Genomic DNA, 22,334 nt, shown 5'->3' with positions numbered 1-22,334 from the left:
ACAGCTGGTTCATAGGTTCAGTTCCTGGCATTGCATAGTTTCCTAGTACCATCAGTGATGGAAACCCCCAAACCACACCGATCAAAGTCCTCTCCATACTATTTTTGTTTCAATTGAACCGAAACATCAATGGTCATTGATTTCTTTTTCTACTTGTTTTTCCCCTGTGATATGTTAGTGTTTAACATTGTTTTCTGCTAATATGAGACTACTGTTATTTTGACATTTGTGGGCAACTTTAAAAACAAAAGTTGGGGCTGGAAAAATAGTACAGGGATTAAGAACCGCTGTGTGACTGCTCCCCAAGTCACAAGGTACTCTGAGCACCACCAGGAACAGCCCCTTGGCACAGCCAGGAATAGGTCCTGAGCACTGCCAGCTACCTCCCAGATGAAACAACATGAAGTTAAATGAGATTTGAAATGTTCCTTTGATATTTGTGTTATGTTGTGTCCCTCAGTGGCTGGAGATAAAATAATTCAAAGCAATTATTAATGAATGCTGAAATTGAGCAATGGCTTTATAGCTAAATTCTAAAAAGCCCAGGACAGATTTGCCATTCAGAAACATTTTTCTCCATGAATCTTATTGCATGTTCTCTGATACAATGTTAAAATACATTTTTATGGCTTCTCATGTTTTGTTTTTAGTTTTGAGGGCACTCCCTTTGGTGCTCAGGGCTTGCTCCTAACTCAGCCCAGAGATCAGTTCTGGTGGTACTTGGGGGCCATTTGTGGTCCTGGGATCAAACGCAGGTGAGCACAGCCATATCCTTTTGCCCACCTTATTGTTTCTTCATAGTGAAGGAACATGTTATATGAAAACAGTAAAGTTCAGATTATGCATTTTGGAAAGTATATGTCTACAAATTATGCACATATTGGAGTACCTCATCTTGTTCATTAATGGTATTGCCAAGTTTGATGATCTGGGAATAGAATTTAGCTATAAAGTCACTGCTCAATTTCACCATTTATTAATAATTGCTTTGAATTTTATCTCCAGCCATTGACATGAGTGTAGTTCTATATCATCGCATGAATATTATTATTTACCATTCTTATAGAATAGCTCGCCACCCACAGTAACCTTTTAATTTTAATATCAAGTGATCAATTAAAATCTATCATTGCGTTATTTTCACGAATGTCATCCCCAATTAGCAACCTCAACTACACCTGACACTAGAAATTTAAATCAGAACGAGTCATTTTGGCACTGACTAATCTATTGGGATTAATCTTGCTCATGTAAGAGAATAGGAGAATTAATGCTTTGCCTTTCTGTTGCCAACTGTTGCCACTGGCCGCAATAGGCAACTGCTTAAAGGACAGAGATCAGGTTCGGGAGATAAGACTGGGAAACACGAGGATGTCCCTGAGCACCCTGAGCACCGGCTTGCAGCTGGGCCCTGCTGGGTGTGGTCCCAAAGCAAAACATACAAAGTACAAGGTTGCAGTGCTTGGGCCCCAAGGGTGAACCCTTACATGACCCACGTAAGGGAAACCTAGAAACCAACCAGACACTGTAAGACCTGCCATTTTTATTTTGTTTCTCATTACAGCCCTGGGAATAACAAAGCTGAATAACAAAGGCTGTACTTGGGGATGCCCAACTCAATTATCAGTGAAAATCTTTTTTTTTTGTTTGTTTTAGGGGCCCACACCCGGCGGTGCTTAGGGTTTTATTCCTGGCTGTGCACTGGGGACTATATGGGATGAGGGTGATCCAACCCGGTTGGCCAAATAGCAAGGCAAGCAAGCGCCTTACCCGTTGTACTACGGCTCCGGCGCCGTCAATTACTAATGAAAATCTTGTAAGATTCACGCTGGAAGTCAGGGGTTCAAATCCCTGCACCGTCCCTTACTTTGGAGAAGGTGCGGGGCGGCGGGGGGCGTTAATTTTCTCTGAAACTGAGACATTCGTTTCTCCACCAGGCAAGGGGTTTGGACCTTCTGACCTCGATCAGAAGCCAAAAAAAAGAAGCCCCCACACCCCAAATATTTCTCTTTCCCAGTCTGCCAGGCACATCCGTTCCCAAATGCTAGGATGCTCTCCCCCTGCTCTCCTATAGTCCCCTGGCCAAAAAAAGCCGAATGAGCAAATCCAACAGGTGGGCGCGTTTCAATCCCAGGCTGCGACTCGCTGGAACCCGGAGTGTGCCGAGCGGCTGCAGCCCTGCCCCTCGCTCCGTAGAACGGAGGCTTCCGGCGTCTGGAATTTTGAAAACAGCGCGCGGCGGGCCGGCCGAGCAGTGATCGACTGGGGATGAACCCGCCCCCGTCTCCATGGCAACGAGGGCGGGACGGGAGGCGCTCGGGCGGAAGGGGCGGGGCGGAGGGCGCCGTTACTCGGCCGCTTCCGGGCGGGCCGCCGGGTCGGGGTCCTCTTCTGTAGCTCCAGCGGGGACAGCCCCGTCCCACCGGGGCCTGGAATGGAGAAGTCGTCCCGAGCAGACTCCGGAGAGGAAGGTGGGACGCCGCCGGAAGCCGACGCCCCAGCAGCCCCCCTGGACGACCACCTGGCTCTGCTGCTCAGGTGGTTCCCTAAGGCGGGAGCAGCGGGGCGGGCCCCAGCTGCGCCCTGTGCCCGGGAAACCGGGATCCCCTTGTTGGGACAAGGGCCCTCCGCACACGTGTGACTGCTTTGTCCTTTCAGCACCTTTGGGAGCCAGGGCCGCTGCTTGGAAACGGAGAGAGGGGGAGGACGCGCGCTCCTGGGGTTGCTACGGGGATTTGGGACGGCTTAGTTGGTGCCTGGCGCCCGGCGCTCGGGGTTTTCGGGGCTGCGGACTCCCCTCGCCCCCAGGCCTGGCACCCGGCTTGCCTGGGGTTTCCCCGGGGGTGGTGCTGGGAGTCCCCCGCGGGGCCTCGCTCTTGCAAGTCTCCCGAGCTCCGTTCCTGGCCCGAGATCAGTTTCCCGCCTTTGCTGATGAGCTGGCTCCGTGCCGGCCCGGGCGCCCACCCCAACACATCACACCAGTGGCGGTGCTCGCCGACGTGCTTGCTGGGGCCTGGACCACGCGTGGAGGACGAGGTGCTCCTGTATTCTGGTTCTGGAGAGAAGGTGCTCACATCTGAAACTGGAGGGAATGTGGGTGGGTGTGGCATAGACCCGGCGGTGTGCAGGAAGCCCAGCGCGCAGCTTTTTTTTTTCCTTTTTGCGTCACACCCAAAGATGTTCAGGAGTTTACTCCTGGCTCTGCAGTCAAGAATTACTCCTGGTGGTGCCTGGGGACCATATGGGATGCAGAGGATTGAACTCAGGTCGGCCGCGTGCAGGGCAAACACCCTACTACCTGCGGTACTGTGGCTCCAGCCAGCGCGTGCAGCTCGTGCAGTGAAAATTATTTTTGAAGTTAGAATTGCAGAGTCTAAAATTTTATGGGAGGGACACCGAGAGGTAGGGCACTGGCTTTGCATACGGCCATCCGGGTTGGAGCCCTGGCACCCTATAGGATCTCCCAAGTACTGCCAGGAGTGATTTCTAAGTGCAGAGCTAGGAGGAATCTCTGAGCCACGCCGGGTATGTCCCGGAAAATAAATAAAATTTTGTTGGAGCGCCAGTGAAAGAGTACAGCAGATAAGGCGCTAGCATTTGTACTCTGCCAACCTGGGTTCTATCCCCGGCACCCCTATCTGGTTACCCGAGCATTACCAGGAGTATTCACTGAACACAGAGCTGGGAGTAATCCCTGAGCAGCTCAGGGTATGACCCAAAAACCAAAAAAAAAAAAAAGATGTAAGACCTTTTTTCAGCTCTACAAAAAAAGGACTTTTTTTTTTTTTGCTTTCTGGGTCATACTTAGCGATGTACAGGGGTTACTCCTGGCTCTACACTCAGAAATTACTCCTGGCGGTGCTCAGGGGACCATATGGGATGCTGGGAATTGAACTCAGGTTGGCTGAGTGCAAGGCAAACACCCTACCTGCTGTGCTATGGCTACAGCCCCTTAAAAAGGAATTCTCTCAGTGTTTTAAAAATGCTAGACTAAGAGCGGGAGAGATGGTACAATAGGTAGGGCATCCCAGATGATCCCTCGAGCACTACCAGGAGTGATCCCTGCGTGCAGTCAGGAGTAAGCTCTCAGCTTTGTGGGGTGTAGCTCCCCCCCAAAAAAATTTGAAATGCTGGTCTACTTTTAGCTTTTTTGTTTATTTTGGGACCACAAGCTGTGATGCTCAGAGGTTTCTCCTGTCTCTGCACTCAGAAATCACTCCTGGAGGCACCTGGGGGATCATACGGGTTGCTGAGGTAGCTGCATCTGCCAGTGCAAGGCAATCACCTTACCTGCTCTTCTATCTCTTTGGCCCTCCCAGGACCCCTTTAATGTGGGGCAAGCACCCAACTGCTGAGCTATAGCCCTGGCTTTAGATCGCACCTAGGCCGGTGATCAAACCCAGGCCCACTCACCTGTGGGCAAATATACTGCAGATAAGCTATACTCCAGCCCATGTCCTGAATGTTCTTTATGCCCGTTTTACTTGGAGGGGGAGCCCATTCAGCTTAGTCAGGGCTTATAACTGCCTCTGTACTCAGGAATCACTCCTAGTGGGGTTCAGTGGACCATAAGGGGTGCCTGGGATCAAAACAGGTTGGCCTCATGAAAGGCAAACACCCTACCTGCTATATTAATACTCCTGCATTGTATGCCCATTTTAAGTAAGACCAGGTCTGGAGAGATAATACGGGGCTAAGATATGTCTTGCATGTGACCAATCCCAGGAATAAGTGCTGAGTACCAACAGGTTGTAGCTCAAACTCCAACCCCCACCCCCCCCCAAAAAAAAAGTGAAAAGAACGTACACAAACTGAAGCCAAACTGGAAGTTTAATGATTTTTGCTTTTTTCTCTGAAAGAATATGATTTATCATATAGTAATTAATAACATGTCAATAAATAATATGTCTTTCTCTTTTCATTTGTTTCTAGACTGAGAGCACAGACAAAACAACAACTCTTGGAATATAAGTCAATAGTTGATGCAAGTAAGTGCTTTTCATTTTAAATAAGGTTTTGTGAGCTCCATTTTTATCTGGCTCTATACTCAGAGATCACTCCTGGTGGTATTCAGGGGGCCCTATGTTGTACCAGGGATCAAACTTTGGTTTATTTGATCAACCTATGCAAGGCAAGTACATTAAGCTCTACTTTCTCTCTGACCCCTAAAATTATTATCATTATTTTAAAATAATTTTACTTCTCATTTTATATGGGGGGAGTTGGGCCTCACTTGGAGGTTCCTGGCTATGAGTCCAGGGGACCAGATGTGGTATTGGCGATTCCAGCTAGGAATGGTGAAATTTAGGCAAGTGCCTTAACTCCTGACTTTATCTCTAGCCCCTAAAATTGAGTATTTTATTTCCTTTTGGGTGGGGGGGCGCAGGGGGTTCTCTCCCAAGGGTGCTCAGGGCCTATTCCTGACTCTGTGCTCCTGATTCCTGGCAGTGCTGGAGATTTAAATCAAGGTCAGCAGGATACAAGGCAAGTAAGTGCCTTAACCTATGGATTGTCTCCTGGCCTCAAAATTCACCATCTTAATAGAGTTTAGGGACAGGGGCACATGCCTGATAGGCACAGGTCAGTTACTAGGCTGCAGGCTTCTCACACACTGCCAGCTGTAGCCCTAGTGACCCCCACCACTCATGGGAGTTCTCATGCTCCCAAAAAAGTGAAGGAGTAAAAGATTCAGTTGTTTTTATATTTGCAGTGTTGTATAACCATAACCATTAGCAAATTCCAGAACATTCCCATCACCCTTAAAGGAAATTAGGTTCTCATCAGTCCGTTCATTGTGTCTGGCTATTATCTTTTTTTAACCTTTAAGAAAAACATTTCTTTTTTTTTATTTGAGGCAACATGATTTACAGTACTGTTCATGATGTTTTTGCCTACAACATTCCCCCACCACACTCTGCAGCAGGGTTTCAGTTTCCTCTACCACTCTCTCAGGGCCTCTGCACCCTGCCAGTTCCCTGCGGTAAGCTCAGTTCTACAGACCAGTCGGCCAGTTCAGTTGCCATTGGCCATTTGTTACTCCCTTACTAAAGCATCTCAGGGATTTTTGTTTGTTTCTGGGACACATTTTTATTTGGGTTTGGTTTGGTTTTGTTCTGGGGCCACACCAGTTCATTCAGGGCTGACTTCTGGCTCTGCACTCAGGGATTACTCCTGGTGGGCTTGGGGGAGCGTATGGTAGCCAGGGATTGAACCTAGGCTGGTTTCGTGTGAGGCAAGTGCCTACTCACAGTACTATTTTACCAGCCCCATCTCTGCCTCACTGTGCCATGCTCTGGGCTGCTCCCTGGAGTGTTCAGCAGTCTAACTGGGACCTCCAGTTAGACTGGAGGTCTGACTAGATCTTGAACTATCTCCCCAGCCCCCATAGCATAGTATTTTTATGACTCATCCATATTGTTATTTTCAGTAATTCATTTTATGTCAGAGAGCCCAGCAAGCTACCGAGAGTATTTGATATGCCAGACACAGTAACAACAAAGTCTTCAATGGAGACGTTACTGGGCCCGCTCGAGCAAATCGATGATCAATGGGAGGGCCTTTACTTTTACTTACATTTTATGTTGGCTTTCTTTATTAAAAAAGTATTTGTTTGCTTATTGATGGTCCTTTGAATTGTTTGCATTTTTTTTTCTTTTTGGGTCGCACCTGACGATGCACAGGGGTTACTCCTGGCTCTGCACTCAGGAATTACTCCTGGCGGTGCTCAGGGGACCATCTGGGATGCTGGGAATCGAACCCAGGTCAGCTGTGTGCAGGGCAAACGCCCTACCCGCTGTGCTATCTCTCCAGCCCTTGTTTGCAATTTTTTGGTCCATTTTGAATATGGACTTTCATTTTTTTGTGGGATGGCAAGAGGATTGGGGCCACACCCAAGATGTTCAGGGCTTACTCCTGGCTTTGGACTTGGGGGTCACTCCTGGTGATCATCAGGGAACCATGTGCATGCCTCCTAAAAGCAAAATTTTGAGGTCATATGTCCTCTTCAACTTTTTAAAGAGCTAACAACTAAAATGCTTTTATCACTTAGTATATTTCAATCACTATTTAAGATTTCCAATTCTGTATTCTTTCTAATATTGCTTATTGTCAACTTTTTATTTTTAATTTAGGCATTGTGGTATACAGGAGGGTTTTTGATGTTTGTTTTAGGCTGTGCCTTGTGGTGCTCACGATGACGAACTCCTGATTTGCTCTCAGGGATCTTTCTTGGTGGAGCTTGGGGGACCACATGAGGTGTCAGACATTGAATCCTGGTTGGTTGCTTGCAAGGCAAGCATTCTACCTACTGTACTATCACTCCAGGCCCAGTTTACGATACTCTGAATAGTAGTGTTTCAGACCTGCAATGTTGCCACACCACAGCCACCACCAAAGTGCCAGGATCTTTCTACCACTGTCTAATTGCTATCATATAGACATAAGTTAGGAATTTTTTTTCACTTTTTATTTTTTTAATCGTAGTTATTTTCTATTATTCTAATACTCTCTGCCAATATGATAGCCAGCAGTTCTGTACAATGTTTACCTGATTTGGATGCATTACGTTTAATAAGCTATATTAGTGTTAGTTTATTTGCTGTCATAATGTGGAGACTGTCACTGTAGCACTATCCTCCTGTTGTTCATCGATTTGCTTGAGCGGGTGCCAGTAACGTCTCCATTTTGAGACTTGTTATTACTGTTTTTGGCATATCAAATAACCACAGGGGGCTTGCCAGGCTCTGTCGTGCGGGCAGGATACTCGGTAGCTTGCCGGGCTTTCCGAGAGGAACGGAGGACTCGAAACTGGGTCAGCCGGGTGCAAGGCAAATACCCTACCTGCTGTGCTATCGCTTCAGCAATTTAAATTTGCAGACTTGATTTGCACTTATAGCTTATGTATATTTTGGGGAGAGGAGGGTTTGGGGTCGCAGCTGGCAGTACTTGGGCTTTTCCTGGGTCTGTGCTCAGGAGTTCCTGCAGGCACTGCTCGGGGAGGCTTGTGGTGCCAGGGATCAGACCTGGGTCAGCTGCCATGCCCTTGAGCCTCTTAACCCCTGTACTATCACTCTGACTCTGACTTGTATTTATTGTGGACAGCAGTATTCTAAAATAATACTGATTTTAAAAAACTATTTATTTGTAGATGAAGAAAAAACTCCAGAACAATTCTTGCAAGAACAGCAAATTGAAGCGTATGTCATATTTTCAAGTTTTTTTTTATATGTCTTGTTTTATTTGTAGTCATTACTTAGATTTTATTATCTTTCTTACAACTGTGTCTTTCTTTTTATTTCTCTGAATTTTGCCAAAATAATTTGTCAGGAGTGAGTGGAAGAATTATAGACGTGAGGTGTAGGCTCATATATACACATTGATCACAGAATCCTGTCTGTCGTCCCTTTACCAAGGTACTTAGCTAAATGTATCTCAAATAGGCACCAGTTTTCAAATTTGTAAATACGTCAGTGTGGTGAGTCTGTAGAAGACTTTAGGGGGTATAATTTTTATTTTTTTCAAAGGTTCACTTTATTATTATCCAATAATGATGTTTTTCTGATATTCTTTCCTGCTTCTTTGATAGTAAAATTGAAGACCTGGAAAATGAAATTGAAGAAGCAAAAGTTGCTTTTGAAATAAAAAAGCTTGCATTAGACAGGTAATTATTGCATTTTTTAAATAAAAACTTTGCGGACTAAATGCAAAATGGATATGGTGTGAGGTGGGGAGAATATTTTAGCTGGTCCAAATGAATTCATCAAATGAAATGATTAGATAATAGTCACACAAATTTTGAGCTGTAAGAGAAAAGTTACTCATTTGTTAAAACTCTTGTTTGAAGAAGCTATATAAGGTAGAGTTAATAAGGAAAGATGAATCAAGAGCATAGAAGACATTACCTCCCATATGGTGTTTGAAAATGTTGAATGAATTGGGCTGGAGCGATAGTGCAGCGGGGAGGGTGTTTGCCTTGCACGCAGCCAACCCAAGTTTGATCCCTGACATCCCATATGGTCCCCCAAGCACCCCCAGAAGTAATTCCTGATCATCGCTGGGTGTAACCCAAAAAGCAAAAAAAAGAAGAAGAAGAAAAAAAAGAAAGTGTTGCATTAATTAAACTGTCCTCCCGTTGTTCATCGATTTGCTTGAGCGGGCCCAGTAACATCTCCATTTTGAGACTTGTTGTTACTGTGTTTGGCATATTGAATACGTCACGGGTAGCTTGCCAGGCTTTGCCATGCAAGCGAGATACTATCGGTAGCTTGCCGGGTTCTCTGAGAGGGGTGGAGAAATCGAACCTGGGCCAACCCGGTCGGCCACGTGCAAGGCAAACACCCTACTGCTGTGCTGTCGCTCCTGGGCAAACTAATTTAATTTGGTATTTATTGCTCAAATAAAAGAATTGTCATGACTGGAGAGAGAGCACAGCTGATAAGGCACTTGCCTTGTCCACAACCAAACCAGATTTCATCCTTGCCACCACATATGGTCCCCTGACCTTCCATCATGAATTAATCTCTGAGCACCAGCAAATATGGTCCAAATATGCACAAAAAATTGTCGTGGAATCTAAATATGTTCATAACTATATGTTTTGCCTGTTGTATTTTATTTATTTGGGTGGGGGACACGCACAGTGGTGCTTGGGGGTTTCTCCTGACTATGCTGGGAGAACATCCAGTGCCGGGGAGAGAGCTGGGTTTGGCTACATGCAGGGCAAGTGCCTTTCCTTGTACTCTCTTCGGCCGTGTTGTAGAAAAGTGTTACCGTTTATTGTTTTGATGTGCAGTTACTGCACCTCATCACCACCACTGGGGAGCTCAAAGATCCTTACCTAGTGCGCAGATCAGTCCGTCTAGTCTGTCTTCCCCTGGGCCCTTCCTCCCTGCTTGGTAGTTGCAGTTTTGTCATCCAAGGCCAGCCCCGTGCCAATCTCCCTGTCTGACAGCTCTTTTCTGGCTCCTGCCTGACAGCTCTTTTCTGGCTCTTCATCGTGGTGGGTGGCTGGGAAGCTAAGCTCAGGTTCTTTCAGGTCTAGTTAGCTGTCAGCTCACGGTGCATGACCATGTGTAACAGTCCCTTCATCTTCATGTTATTTCCTGTTTCTGTGTTTTATTCATCAGTGTTTGCCATGCAGTGCTGCTTCAGGCCCTGCTTATGTTTCATGTCAGCTTTGCTTTTGCAGTGGTCATTTCATGCTGTATACATAAAGAGCAGTTCATGGGGTGTAATTCAGTGGTTGAGCACTGTCCTTTGCATGTGGGCGGACCTGGGTTTGGTCCCCAATAACACATCATCATCATCATCATCATCATCATATTTTATACCTGAAATTAATAAAATATAAGAACTATATAGTAATTAAGAAAAACAAAGTAAAATAAAGAGAAATCAGTCTTTAGCTTGCTATGTTAAATTTTGTTTCATGTACATATATGTTATCTGTGATTTATAATATCTGTCTTTCCTTTCACCATAGGATACAACTTTCAACAGTTCTTAAAAGAAACCTGAAAAAATTTGACACCAACACAAGGTACACTTCTTTTATTGTATGTTTTTTGCCCACACCCAGTGCTTAGAACTTACTCCTGGCTCTGTACCCAGGGATCACTCTTGGCAGGGCTCAGGAGACCATGTGCAATACCAGGAATCAAACTGGGGTTGGCCATGTGTAAGGCAAATGCCCTGTGTGCTGAACTGTCTTTCTGACTCACACCTCTGATTTTCTTTTATTTTTTTATTTGGGCCACACCCAGCTGTGCTCCGAGTTTATTCCTATGCTCAGGGAATCACTTCTGGTGGTGTTCAGGGGATGACATAAGGATTGCTGGGGATTGAAACTGGGCCAGCCACATGCAAGGCAGGTGCTCTATCCGCTGTACTATCTCTCTGACCCTCCACATCTCTGGTTTTAAACAGAAATTTAATTGTATCAAATTTTTCTAAGTTTATTTGCTAAATAATGACTTTCTATTCAGATGTGTAATGGATGTTGTCAAAGTAAACATATACTAATTGACTCATTAATTAGACTATTTGTAATATAAAGATTAATAATTGCATTTTTATTTTTTTCAGTGTGCTCCTGAATAACCTGAAACACACATTAGAGCTAAGTAATTCAATAATGAAATCACAGCAGGTAAGTTGCACATTCTGCCGCTTATTTATTTTCAGGATTTTATTAGCAATTTTTTGTGGCTAAACTTCATTGTATATGATTAAATGGGATTGCTCAAGGGAACTGGTATGGTTAGAATTCACTGTTCATAAATTTTCTTTCTTATAATTCTGTTATTTCTAGTGTTGCTTATTACCTGCTGCCTGTCCCTTTTGTTTTCTGGAAATAGCAGAATTGAGAATGAGACTTGAGGGGCTGGAGCAATAGCACAGCGGGTAGGGCTTTGCCTTGCACTTGGCTGATCCGGGTTCGATTCCCAGCATCCCATATGATCCCTGAGCACCCCCAGGAGTAATTCCTGAGTGCAGAGCCAGGAGTAACCCCTGAGCATCACTGTGTGTGGCCCAAAAGAAAAAAAAAGAATGAGACTTGAAGGGCTGGAGTGATAGCACAGTGGGCAGGGTGTTTGCCTTGCATGCGGCCGACCAGGATTCGATTCCCAGCATCCCAAATGGTCTCCCGAGCGCAGAGCCAGGAGTAACCCCTGAGTATCACTGGGTGTGACCCAAAAAGCAAAAAAAAAAAAAAAAAAAAAAAAAAACTTTGTAAATCACAGTGCCTGTACATATAACCAACCAACCTTCCTGCCCTCATTCACTCCTACATGCTCGAGGCCCCAGTTTTGTTCCACGTGACCTGCACCACGTGGCCCACTCACTGAACTGACAGGCCCACACCAGAGTGTCACAGAGTGGTCCCAAGGCCCCAAATACGTTGGGAAAGTCTCCTTTTCCCACTTCCTACAAAAAATAATGGACTTTAATTTTTCCTTTTTAATAACAGGAATCTTGGGATTTGGAGGAAAAACTGTTGGATGTAAGGAAGAAGAGACTGCGTATGTAAAAAAAAGATGTGTAAATTTAAAAAAAAATTTTTTTTTCCTTTTCAAATTTTTTATTTATTTTTTTATTTTGCTCTTTGGGTCACATCCAGTCATGCTTAAGGCTTACTCCTGGCTCTGCACTCAGGAATTACTCCTGGCTGTACTCAGGGAACCATATGGGATACTGGGATTCAAACCACCCTACCCAATACTCTCACTCCAGCCCTCAACGTTTTTTTTGTTTGTTTGTTTGTTTGTTTTTTTAATACCATATTTTCACTTACTGCAGAGATACAGAAGGCCAGGTCTCTCAACCACTGAGAAACTTATTTTCCAATTTTCTCAAAATTCTGGAGCACTGTTCGTGACCTATTAGTCTGCCGTGGCTCATGGGTTCCATTCCAGTGCAACAGAAAGTCCAACGACCCATTTCTGACTGACTTGATTAGACTCTCAGATTAAGGTCTTGGAGACAGAGCACACATAATCTTAAAGTTTTGGACGTGGCAGTTTAAAAATAGGATACAGAATGCAGTTTGCTTGGGTTAAGTCTTGTTGTTTGGTACTCTCCATCACAAAATTAATACATTTTCAGTGGGGGCTGGGAGAATTCATACATTCTCCATGGGGGTTGGGGGAATTAATACATTCTCAGAGATGCAGGAGCATAATGAGAAAGTCGTGCCCCCTTTCCATGTGACCTGGTTAGGCAGGTGTCATTCCCATTTCCTTTGCACCCCATGTAAATATATGTACAAATATAGGACTTATTTTATGTGTGTGCACCTGACTGCTCAGAGCTTACTCCTGGCTCTATGGTCTGGGGACCATATGTGGACCGAACAAGTGTTACCTGCACACAGGGTAATCACCCCATTCTATCTTTCTGGGCCCTTAAACACCTTTTTTCCCTGTGACTTTTGGGGTCACTCCTGGCGATGCTCAGCGGTTACTCCTGGCTCTGCACTCAGGAATTATTCCTGGTGATTCTTGGGATACTATATGGGATGCTGGGGCTTGAAGCCAGGTCGGCCACGTGTAAGGCAAATGCCCTACCACCTTTACTGTTGCTCTGGCCCCTTAAACACTTACTGAATTTGTATTTTCAAAAGTAATACACATTTTCTGGAGAATTTGCAGTCAGAAAAATATATGTGGATAAAGTAAAGTGTGTGTGTGTGTGTGTGTGTGTGTGTGTGTGTGTGTGTGTGTGTTGGGGACCATACCAGGTGGTGCTCAGGGCTTTCTCTTGGCTCTGTGCTCAGGAATCACACTGGTGTCACTCAGGGGGCCATATACCATGCTGGGAATCAAACTCAGGTTGGTCATGTGCAAGGCAAACCCTTTATCCACTGCCTTGGCCATGTACTGTCTCTTCCGGATTTTTTTTGTTGTTATTATGTTTTTTTCTTATTGATTGGGGGGGCGGGCACACCCAACAGTGTTTAGGAATTATTCCTGACTCCTGGCAGTGTTCCAGGTACCATACGAAAGACTGCTGGGTTCGAGACAAGTGTGTACCACCTCTGTACTATCTCTCCAGCTTTTTACTATTTTTTTTTAAATAGTAAAAGAGAAAATTCTATTTTGCTATAAAAATGCAATCAATTTTCAGTGTTTAATTTGAGAAGGAGGGAGTGAGGGGTGCTGTGGGCCACAGCTGGTGGTGCTCAGGGCTTACTGCTGGCTTTCTGTTTGGGAATCACTCCTGGCCGGGTCCAGGGGACCATATGTGGTGCTGGAGACCAAACCCTGGTCAACTGCATTCAAGGCAAATGTTTTTCCTGCTGTTCTCTCTCTCTCTCTCTCTCTCTCTCTCTCTCTCTCTCTCTCTCTCTCTCTGGTCCGTAACATTTAAATTTTTCTCTTGACTGAAATAACCAGAAACTATTCTGCTTCATAATTTTCAAGATACTCTTGGGGCTGGAGAGAGAGTACAGCAGGTAAGGCACTTTCCTTGCAACCCACTGACCCCAGTTCAGGTTGCCAACCACCTGTAGGCGTGACCCCTGAGCATCACTAGGTCTGGGCCTTTCCTCAAGATTCCCCCTTGTATTATTGTCACTTCTAATATATTGTTTTATTTTTAACCAAATAGAACTAAAACAAGCTTCAGAAAGTAAGTTTTCAGAAATACAGGCTGAAAAGAACAAACAGAAAGAGGATCTGGATAGTATGGGACATTCAGACAAGATAAAGGCCATAAAACAGAACCTACAGATGGAGATACATATCACCACGGTTGTTCAGAATGTGTTTCAGGTAACTTTGGTATACTGGGAAGGGAGAAGTCTTTATAAGTACATTCCTTTCAGTGCATACGCTTGAAGGGAGTGTATCGACATACTTTCAGTTTTTGTTGTTGTTTTTTGTTTTTTTTGTTTTTTTTGTTTTTGCGAAGCAAGATAGTTTTTATTTATTGAAACTTAACTTAGAAAGGTGTAGAGTGGTAGGGGAGAAGGAAAGAAATTCATGTTCAAGAGAGAACATAAGCTCAAATGGGCAGAGAGACAGCAAGCAAGCTACATGTTCAGGGGAAAACTCAGGTATGAAGAGCAAGCCGGTTTCTTATCTCAACAAGATAATTCAGAACTGGATATTGGTATTTTTACATATGTCTAGGTTTATTGTTATGTTTCTTTGTGGTTTGTTTGGGGGCCACACTTGGCTGCTCAGGATGACTCCTGGATCTGTGCTCATGGATCATTCTGGGTGGGGCTCAGGTATCATATGGGCTTCTGGATAACGGAGCCAGGACAGGTGTCTGCATGGCAAGCACCTTACCCCAATGCTATCTCTCTGTCAGTCTTTTCTTTCTCTTTCTCTTCTTGTTTTGTGCCATGCCCAGCAGTTCTCGGGGCTTACTCCTGATTCTGCGCACAGGGAGCACTCCTGGTGGTTTTCAGGGGAACAGCATGTGGTGCTGGGTATTGAAATGGGGTCAGCCATATACATAGTTTAACTCCTTAACCTCTGTAGTACCTCTTCTCTATAATTTACCTTTTCTAAGCATCGCTTTCCTTGTTAGTGTAGTTGTGAAAGCCAAAAAGGATGGTTTATGTTAATCTTTTAGCACAATGTTTGATTCAGGTAATTTCTAAATAAATGTTGGCAGTTCTGTCCATTTCCTATTTTAATGTATTATTTAGTCTGGAGTGTTCACAAAATATTTTACTGGTTAGGAGACCTTGGGAACCATCTGGTGCTTCTAGGCCAACAGGGCCAGTAGCTCAGTGCAGAGGCCTGAAGTCTTGGGTACATGAGGCATCCCAACAGAGCTTAGGAGCCCCCAGAAGCGTATTTGGAGGTCCGCGGGGTCTGTAGAGCTGTACTAGGTGATGCTGGCGGGACCCTGTGGTGCTGGGCATCAACCTAGGGTCAGCTCATGCAGGGAAGGCACATACCTTCACCCTAGCACTATCTCCAGCCCTAATCCTGAGGCTTTTATTTGTTATTTTGTTATCTCTTGAGACTATCAGTTTTAAACTTTGAGGGCGTATAGTTGAACTTTTGTTATATCTGTAGAGGATGTCCTTGTGGAGTGTGACATCCTGTTTCCCCTGTGCTCTTTGTTTGTTGTGTTGAAGCCACACCTAACAGTGATCAGTGGCTACCCCTGACTCAATGCCTGGGTTTTACTGTGGTGAGTCTGGGGACTTATCGCTTGAACTGGCCAACACCCCTAAGCAGAGCATTTGCTCCACCTGACCCCATCCCTGTGGAGTGTTTTGTTTTCTTTGTTTTGGGACCATGTCTGATGCAGTACTCAGGACTTACTCCTAGTTCTGTGCACAGGGATCACTCTTGGAAGGCTCAGAGGATCATTTGAGGTGCCAGGGAACCCAGGTTGGGCACATGCAAGGTGAGTGCCTTACCCAGTGTACTATCACTGTTTTAAGTGGAGGTAAGGGACCAGAGTGATACTACAGTGGGTAGGGTATTTGCCTTGTACACGGCCGACCTGGGTTTGACCTGGGCATCTCATACTGTCTCGTGAATCCACCAGGAATGATTCCTGAGTTTAGAGCCAGGAGTGATTCCTGAACACAACTGGGTGTGGCCCAAGAGCTTCCTTGCAAATAAAGTGGAAATGAAGAGGCCAGAGTAGGTGGGGCGCTTGCCTTGCAAACGGCCACTCAGGTTTGATCCAAGCACCCCATAAGGTCCCCTAAGCACTGCCAGGATTTATTCCTGAGTGTAGAGTCAGGAGTAACCCCTGAATATTGTTGGGTGTGGTGCAAAATCCAAAACTTAATTTTTTTTTTAAAAGTAGAAATAAAGAATCAAAACTATTATTGGGGATAGGATAGGCTAGAGAAAGGGATTAAGCACATACAACATATTCTATATGATGTCCTGGCTTGAAGGCACTGCTTAGTCCCCTGAGCATCATCAGGAGCCAGAAATAGTTTCTGAGCCATGCTGGGTGTGCCCTCTCCCCCTCCAAATCTACTGTGTTTTTTTTTTCTGAGGGGGGGGGCTCTTTTTGGGTCATACCTGGCAATACTCGGGGGTGACTTCTGGCTCTACACTCAGAAATTACTCCTGGCGGTGCTCGGAGGACTATATGGGATGCTGGGGATCTAACCTGGGCAAATGCCCATCCTGCCATATTTTCTTCACTCCAGACCCTCTCCTGTTTTTTGTCTTATTCCAGGGTAAGTGCTCACAACCAGTCATTGTTCAATAAGTATTTGCTAAGAACAATGGGGAAAATTTTTTAAATTCTGTACATTTTTTTTTCTGAATACTTCAATGAATATATATTTTTTTAAATTACAGAACCTCATTTTGGGGAGTAAAATCAATTGGGCAGAGGATCCTGTCCTGAAGGAAACTGTTCTTCAGCTTGAAAAGAACCTCAGCAAGATCTTATAAGAATTCTGTTTTGGACTAGAGAGAGATCATACGTTTTCCACAGAATCCAGAGTCAACTAGCCTTCGTGTACAACAGGTGTGGTCCAAACCCCTTTTCCACGCAAAAAATTCTGTTTTGTTATTTTGACTTTGTCTTTTATATGTCATTTCAAAAGAAACTTTTAAGTGAAATGGTTTTTTCAATGTGTTTAAAAGTAATGTAATGCTGCAGAATTGATTCTTTTTAGCTTGAGTTAGCACTGTAACAGCAAATTGCGATGAACTTAATTGTTTTAAATATGATCATTAAAGTGACTGCTTGCTTTAAAAGAATCTGAAGTTCTTTGCCTTTGAAGTGTCCTAAAGGATGTGCCAGAGTGATGGGACAGAAGGCAGAGTGCTTGCCTTGCACATGGTTGACCTGAGTCCAATCCCTGACATTGCATATGTCCCCTGAGCACTGCCAGGAATAATCCCTGAGCACTGCTGGGTATGCCTTCTTCCCCGCCCCCCTCAAAAAAGGAAGTCCTAAAGAACATCTAACCTAACTTTGTACTGAATATGGATATTTTATTCTCCAACATTCCTGAGTATTTCAGTTCTCATTTGGAGTACTCATATGCATTTATTTATTTGCCAAAATATTAGGAAAGCATTTCTTTAAACAGAAAAATAAGGCCTTACAACCTGGGAGAAAAGTAAAGCATATCCACAGCCATAGTAATCATGGTTGTACATTGGGAGACTGTGACTCTGAAAAGATTTTCTAGGAATGGAGTGAAAGTACCACAGGTAGATTACTTGCTTTGCATGTGGCAGACCTGGATTCAATCCCCGGCACCCCATATGGTTCCCTTTGCCCACCGGGAGTGATCTCTGAGCATAGAGCCAGGAGTTAAGTCCTGAACAGAACTGGGTTTGACCCAAAACCTGAAAGGGGGAAAAAAAAACATAACTCTGTGGAAATATTGCCGTATATTAAAGTACTTATCTGGTTTTAGTTGTCCCCTTGGTGACAAGGAAGGCATTTTTTGTTAGGAGTAGAACCCGGAGCCCTGTGCATGCGAGGTACTTGCCCTTTGGGCCTTCTCTATGCTCTTACAAGGATCATTCTGAAACTCACCCTCAAATATACATGGTGGGGAGTGACCAAAGAAAGACATTCTCTGCAGGATTGGTGGATAGTGAAACTGAATGAGGCCAGGCTGTCTTGGTGTATCAGAAAGCCGGATAATTGGGACTGGAGCCATAGTACAGCAGGTAGGGTACGTGTCTTACATGTGGACCACCAGGTTCAATCCCCAATATCCCATGTAAGGTGCACAGCTGTGGCAGACCTCAGTTCCGAACGGAACTGTTCTGCCCCTCCCCAGTCCTCAACCCCTCCACCAAGAGTGACCCATGATTACAGAGTTCTGCCAGGAACGCAAAAAGTGGATCACCCTGGGGGAATTGTGGGTTTGTGTGACTCAAACCCACACACCAAAAAGAAAATAGAACCCAAAGTTAAAAACAAATCAATGAAAGTATGAGTAGAAAAATAACAGGAGGGGCTGGAGCGATAGCACAGCACATAGGGCATTTGCCTTGCATGCAGCCAACCGGGGCTCTATTCCCAGCATCCCATATGGTCCCCTGAGCACCGCCAGGAGTAATTCCTGAGTGCAGAGCCAGGAGTAACCCCTGAGCATCGCCGTATGTGACCCAAAAAGAAAAAAATAAGAACTGGTTCCTTTTTAGACTGGAGCCTCCCAAGCAGTGCTCCGAGGACCAGGGCCATTCCTGGTGATACTTGGCAACCAGGAATGACTGTTCAGTGCTCAGGGACCATCAGGGGTAGTGGTGCTCAGGACTCTCCAGGCTGCACCAGGCAGTGTTGGTGGCCAAGCCGGTTCTTTGAAAAATTCAACAAAACGTGTTAATTTTGTTACAATTGACTGATAGAGAAAGCAGAAATGTCCAATATCAGGAATGAAACAGGAATGTTACTATAGGCAGTACAGATATCAAAAGAAGGTGACAATTATGAATATGTATTCAATAAATTAAACTACATAAACCGATAGCACAGCGTTAGGGCGTTTGCCTTGCATGCAGCCAATATGACCGACCCGAGTTCGATTCTTCCACCCCTCTGGGAGAGCCCGGCAAGCTACCGAGAGTATCTGGCCCGCACAGCAGAGCCTGGCAAGCTACCCGTGACGTATTCAATATGCCAAACACAGTAACAACAAGTCTCACGATGGAGACATTACTGGACCCGCTCGAGCAAATCGATGAACAACGGGAGGACCGTGACCGTGACCGTAAAACCACTTCCTTAAAAATATTAGCTACCTTGAAGAGATAGTACAGGGATTAAGGAATTTGCCTTGTGTGAAACTGAGTTGGGTTTGATATCCAGCACCCCTTAGAGTGCCCTGAACACTTTCAGGAATTATCCATGAGCAAAAAGTCAAGAGTAAAAAAATAAAATGAAATAAAATAAAATTTGTATGTCTGGTAAAAAAAAAAAGTAAAGAGTACTGAGTGCTGCTGCGTGCAGCCCCAAAACAAACTGCTACAACATACTCAACACATACAGTCTGAATAGTAGAATAACTACCAAGAAAATTGAATTTGTAATTTTTAATTATTAGTATCCTCTTTTCCTTCCCTCTTTGTTTGTTTTGGGCCACACACGGAGACACTCAGGGCTTACTCCTGGCTCTTTATCAGGGACCACTTCGGATGGGAACCCGGGGATCAAACCCTGATCTGCTGTGTGCAAAACCACTGTACTATGTCTCTGGCCCATAGGGTCATCCACTTTTCATTTTGGGGCTCACTGAGGTTTCACATTTCTTCTAGTTGCAGTGTTGACATATTCTTGGCTGTCCTGTACTGAAATTGCATACCCTGTGGCATTAGAGGTTTCGAATGGCAGTGACACCAGGGTCATATTCGGCATGCGGAATGGTACCAACGATGGGACTCATGAACTGTGGATCACACCTGCAAGGCTCAGCCACTGAAGTGCCCTTGGGCCTCTAAATTTTTATTTTTGCTTTTGGGGTGTTTAGTTTTTTGGGGGGCCACATGACTGCTCAGAAATTCTGCTTTGTGCTCAGGGATCACTTCTAGTGGTGTTCAGGGGACCATGCATGCAGGGCTCAGGATTAAACCCAGGGTTGGCTGCATGCAAGGCAAGTGCTTTATCCCCTGTACTATCTCTCCAGCCCCGATTTTTTTCTTTTTAGACTCAAATGGTTCCATTCGAGTTTTTTACCAAACACTGAAGAATTACCACAGATGAGTGGATAAATAAAATACACTATATACATGTAACGCAGTGTGATTTGTCCTTAAAAAAGAATATCCTGACACTGTATGAAATAGTTGAATCTGCGCCAATGAAGTTACATCATACAAAACTCTGAAGTCCAAAACTGAAGTCAAAATCTTGGCAAGTTCTACCTCTATTTTCCTCAATGTTTAACAGAGAGATAGATATGTTATTAATGTCTTTACTCCATTTTGAGTTAGTCTTTATGTGTGATGTGAGTTAGAGAGTCTGCATTCATTTTTTTGCATGGGCAGATTTCCTGGCACCATTTGTTTAACCGGCTTTCCTGCTCAGTTTCGTGCATTTAGCCTTTTTGTTGTGAATTAACTGTTCATACATTTGAGGGTTTATAGCTGGACTCTCAATTCTATTCTGTTGATTTTATAAAATAAAGAAAGAAAATAGGCATTGTGAAGGTATTGTGCTTTTTGAAATAAACTGGTTGCTAAAAAACAAATACTGTATGATTCCATGAGTAGTCAAATTGATAATGAAAAAGTCATTGTTGGTTTTTCCGAGTTGAAGAGAGGGGAATTTATTTAATATTTAATTTATTGGGTACAGAGTTTTGTTAGGGAAGGTGAAAAAAAGAGGAAAAGTTCCGGAAGTGGTATAATTGTATAGGAATATGAATGTACTTAACCATACTGAACCATGAAATTTATTTCATTTTTGTTTTGTTTTGTTTTGGTGGGGAGTGGGAGGTCACACCTGGCGGTGCTCAAGAGGTTATTCCTGGCAGTGCTTGGGGAACCATATGGGATGCTGGGATGGAACCCTGGTCGGCTGCATGCAAGGCAAGTCCTTTAGCCACTATACTATCGCTTTGGTCCCTGAAATATGAAATTTATTTGGGGGTAGGGGTGTGTGTCAGTGGTAGAGCACTCATGCCAAACCCAGCTCAAGGATGGGGTTGGATTACTGGGCTTTCTTAGCATTCTGCACCAAAAAGTATCAAGTGCTGGGGCTGGAGCAATAGCACAGCAGATAGGGCGTTTGCCTTGTATGTAGCCAACATGGACGACACAGGTTCGATTCCCAGCACCCCATATAGTCCCCTGAGCACCGCAAGGAGCAATTCCTTAGTGCATGAGCCAGGAGTAACCCCTGAGCATTGCCGGGTGTGACCCAAAAAGGGAAAAAAAAAGTATCAAGTGCTTTTTGACCTGGCCCATGTTCCTTCCGCTGAGTTAGCATCACCGTCCCCTCCCTCTGTAAAATCAGCCAACTATAAGCCTGAATAAATGGCCAGAGAATTTGACAGTGAAAAACCAGTCCCAGAAGCCAAGTATTTGAGTGAAATACCAATCCCACATGTGGGATTTCATTACAACATCCTTCAAAGAAGATGATCGAGAAAGAGACCATGGGTCAAGGAGGACGGAAGGGTGGGAGAAAAGTGGACACATTTGTAGATGGGCAGCAGAACAGATGCTTGTGTCGGTGGGACTGTTCTTTATACTGATTATCAATGAGAATTGTCCTGGTTATGATCTTGTGCTGTTTCGCAAGATATCTCTGGGCAAATCTAGGTAAAGGGTACAGGTGATGTTATTCTTACACTTGCATGTGAGTTTACAAGGATCTCAGTAATTTTTCAAATTGAAATGTCTGCATTGTGACAAAACACAGTGTGCTAAACTCACTACTATTATATTTTGGTGTTGGGGAGAGTGAGAACCCACAAGTCTTATACATGCAGAGTGTTTGGTCTACCACCGAATTCTATTCTTGGTCAGAAAAATTATTTGGTGGGGGACCGCCCAAGCAAGACTTGGGAACTGAAAGCTACTCATGTATATCAGATCTCTTGCTGTTCAGGCCCAGCAGAGCTGAAGGCAACAAGGACCACCCTAGTGGTGCTTGGGGGACCATGGGGTTCAGGGGAGCAAAGTTGGTACATCTTAATGCCAGGCATGTACTTGAGTCCTTTGAGCAGGAAGTACCCAGCCACCCAAAAACTTCATTTCTAGGGCCAGAGAGATAGTGTAGAGGTTAAGGCACTTGTCAGACATGTGGTTGGTCCTAATTTGATCCCCAGTATAGCATATGGTTCCCTGTATCCCACCAGGAGTGATCCCTCAGCACAGCTGGAAGTAAGCCCTGAGCACTGCTAGGTGAGGCTCAGTATTTATAAACAAAAC

At 44.6% G+C, this 22,334-nt stretch overlaps 1 protein-coding gene and 1 non-coding gene across 2 annotated transcripts; both read left to right on the top strand.

Moving 5' to 3' along the window:
* Positions 1-2,364: 2,364 nt before the first annotated feature.
* On the top strand, positions 2,365-17,292 carry CENPH (centromere protein H). The gene is made up of 9 exons (XM_056112668.1): positions 2,365-2,538; positions 4,933-4,988; positions 8,147-8,195; positions 8,585-8,659; positions 10,481-10,537; positions 11,083-11,146; positions 11,969-12,020; positions 14,107-14,270; positions 16,791-17,292. Exons 1-9 carry the CDS (start codon positions 2,435-2,437, stop codon positions 16,884-16,886), a joined length of 717 nt encoding a protein of 238 aa, XP_055968643.1. The 5' UTR covers positions 2,365-2,434; the 3' UTR covers positions 16,887-17,292.
* On the top strand, positions 12,362-12,486 carry LOC130021873 (small nucleolar RNA SNORA54). Its single transcript, XR_008792220.1, has one exon. It is a non-coding gene; the product is annotated as a small nucleolar RNA SNORA54 (small nucleolar RNA).
* Positions 17,293-22,334: the final 5,042 nt, after the last annotated feature.

This window comes from Sorex fumeus, unplaced genomic scaffold (genome assembly GCF_029834395.1).
Source record: "Sorex fumeus unplaced genomic scaffold, SorFum_2.1 ptg000018l, whole genome shotgun sequence".
Classification (NCBI taxonomy): domain Eukaryota; kingdom Metazoa; phylum Chordata; class Mammalia; order Eulipotyphla; family Soricidae; genus Sorex; species Sorex fumeus.
The sequence above is the reverse complement of the archived record's forward strand: the minus strand, read 5'-3'. Positions and strand labels throughout refer to the sequence as shown.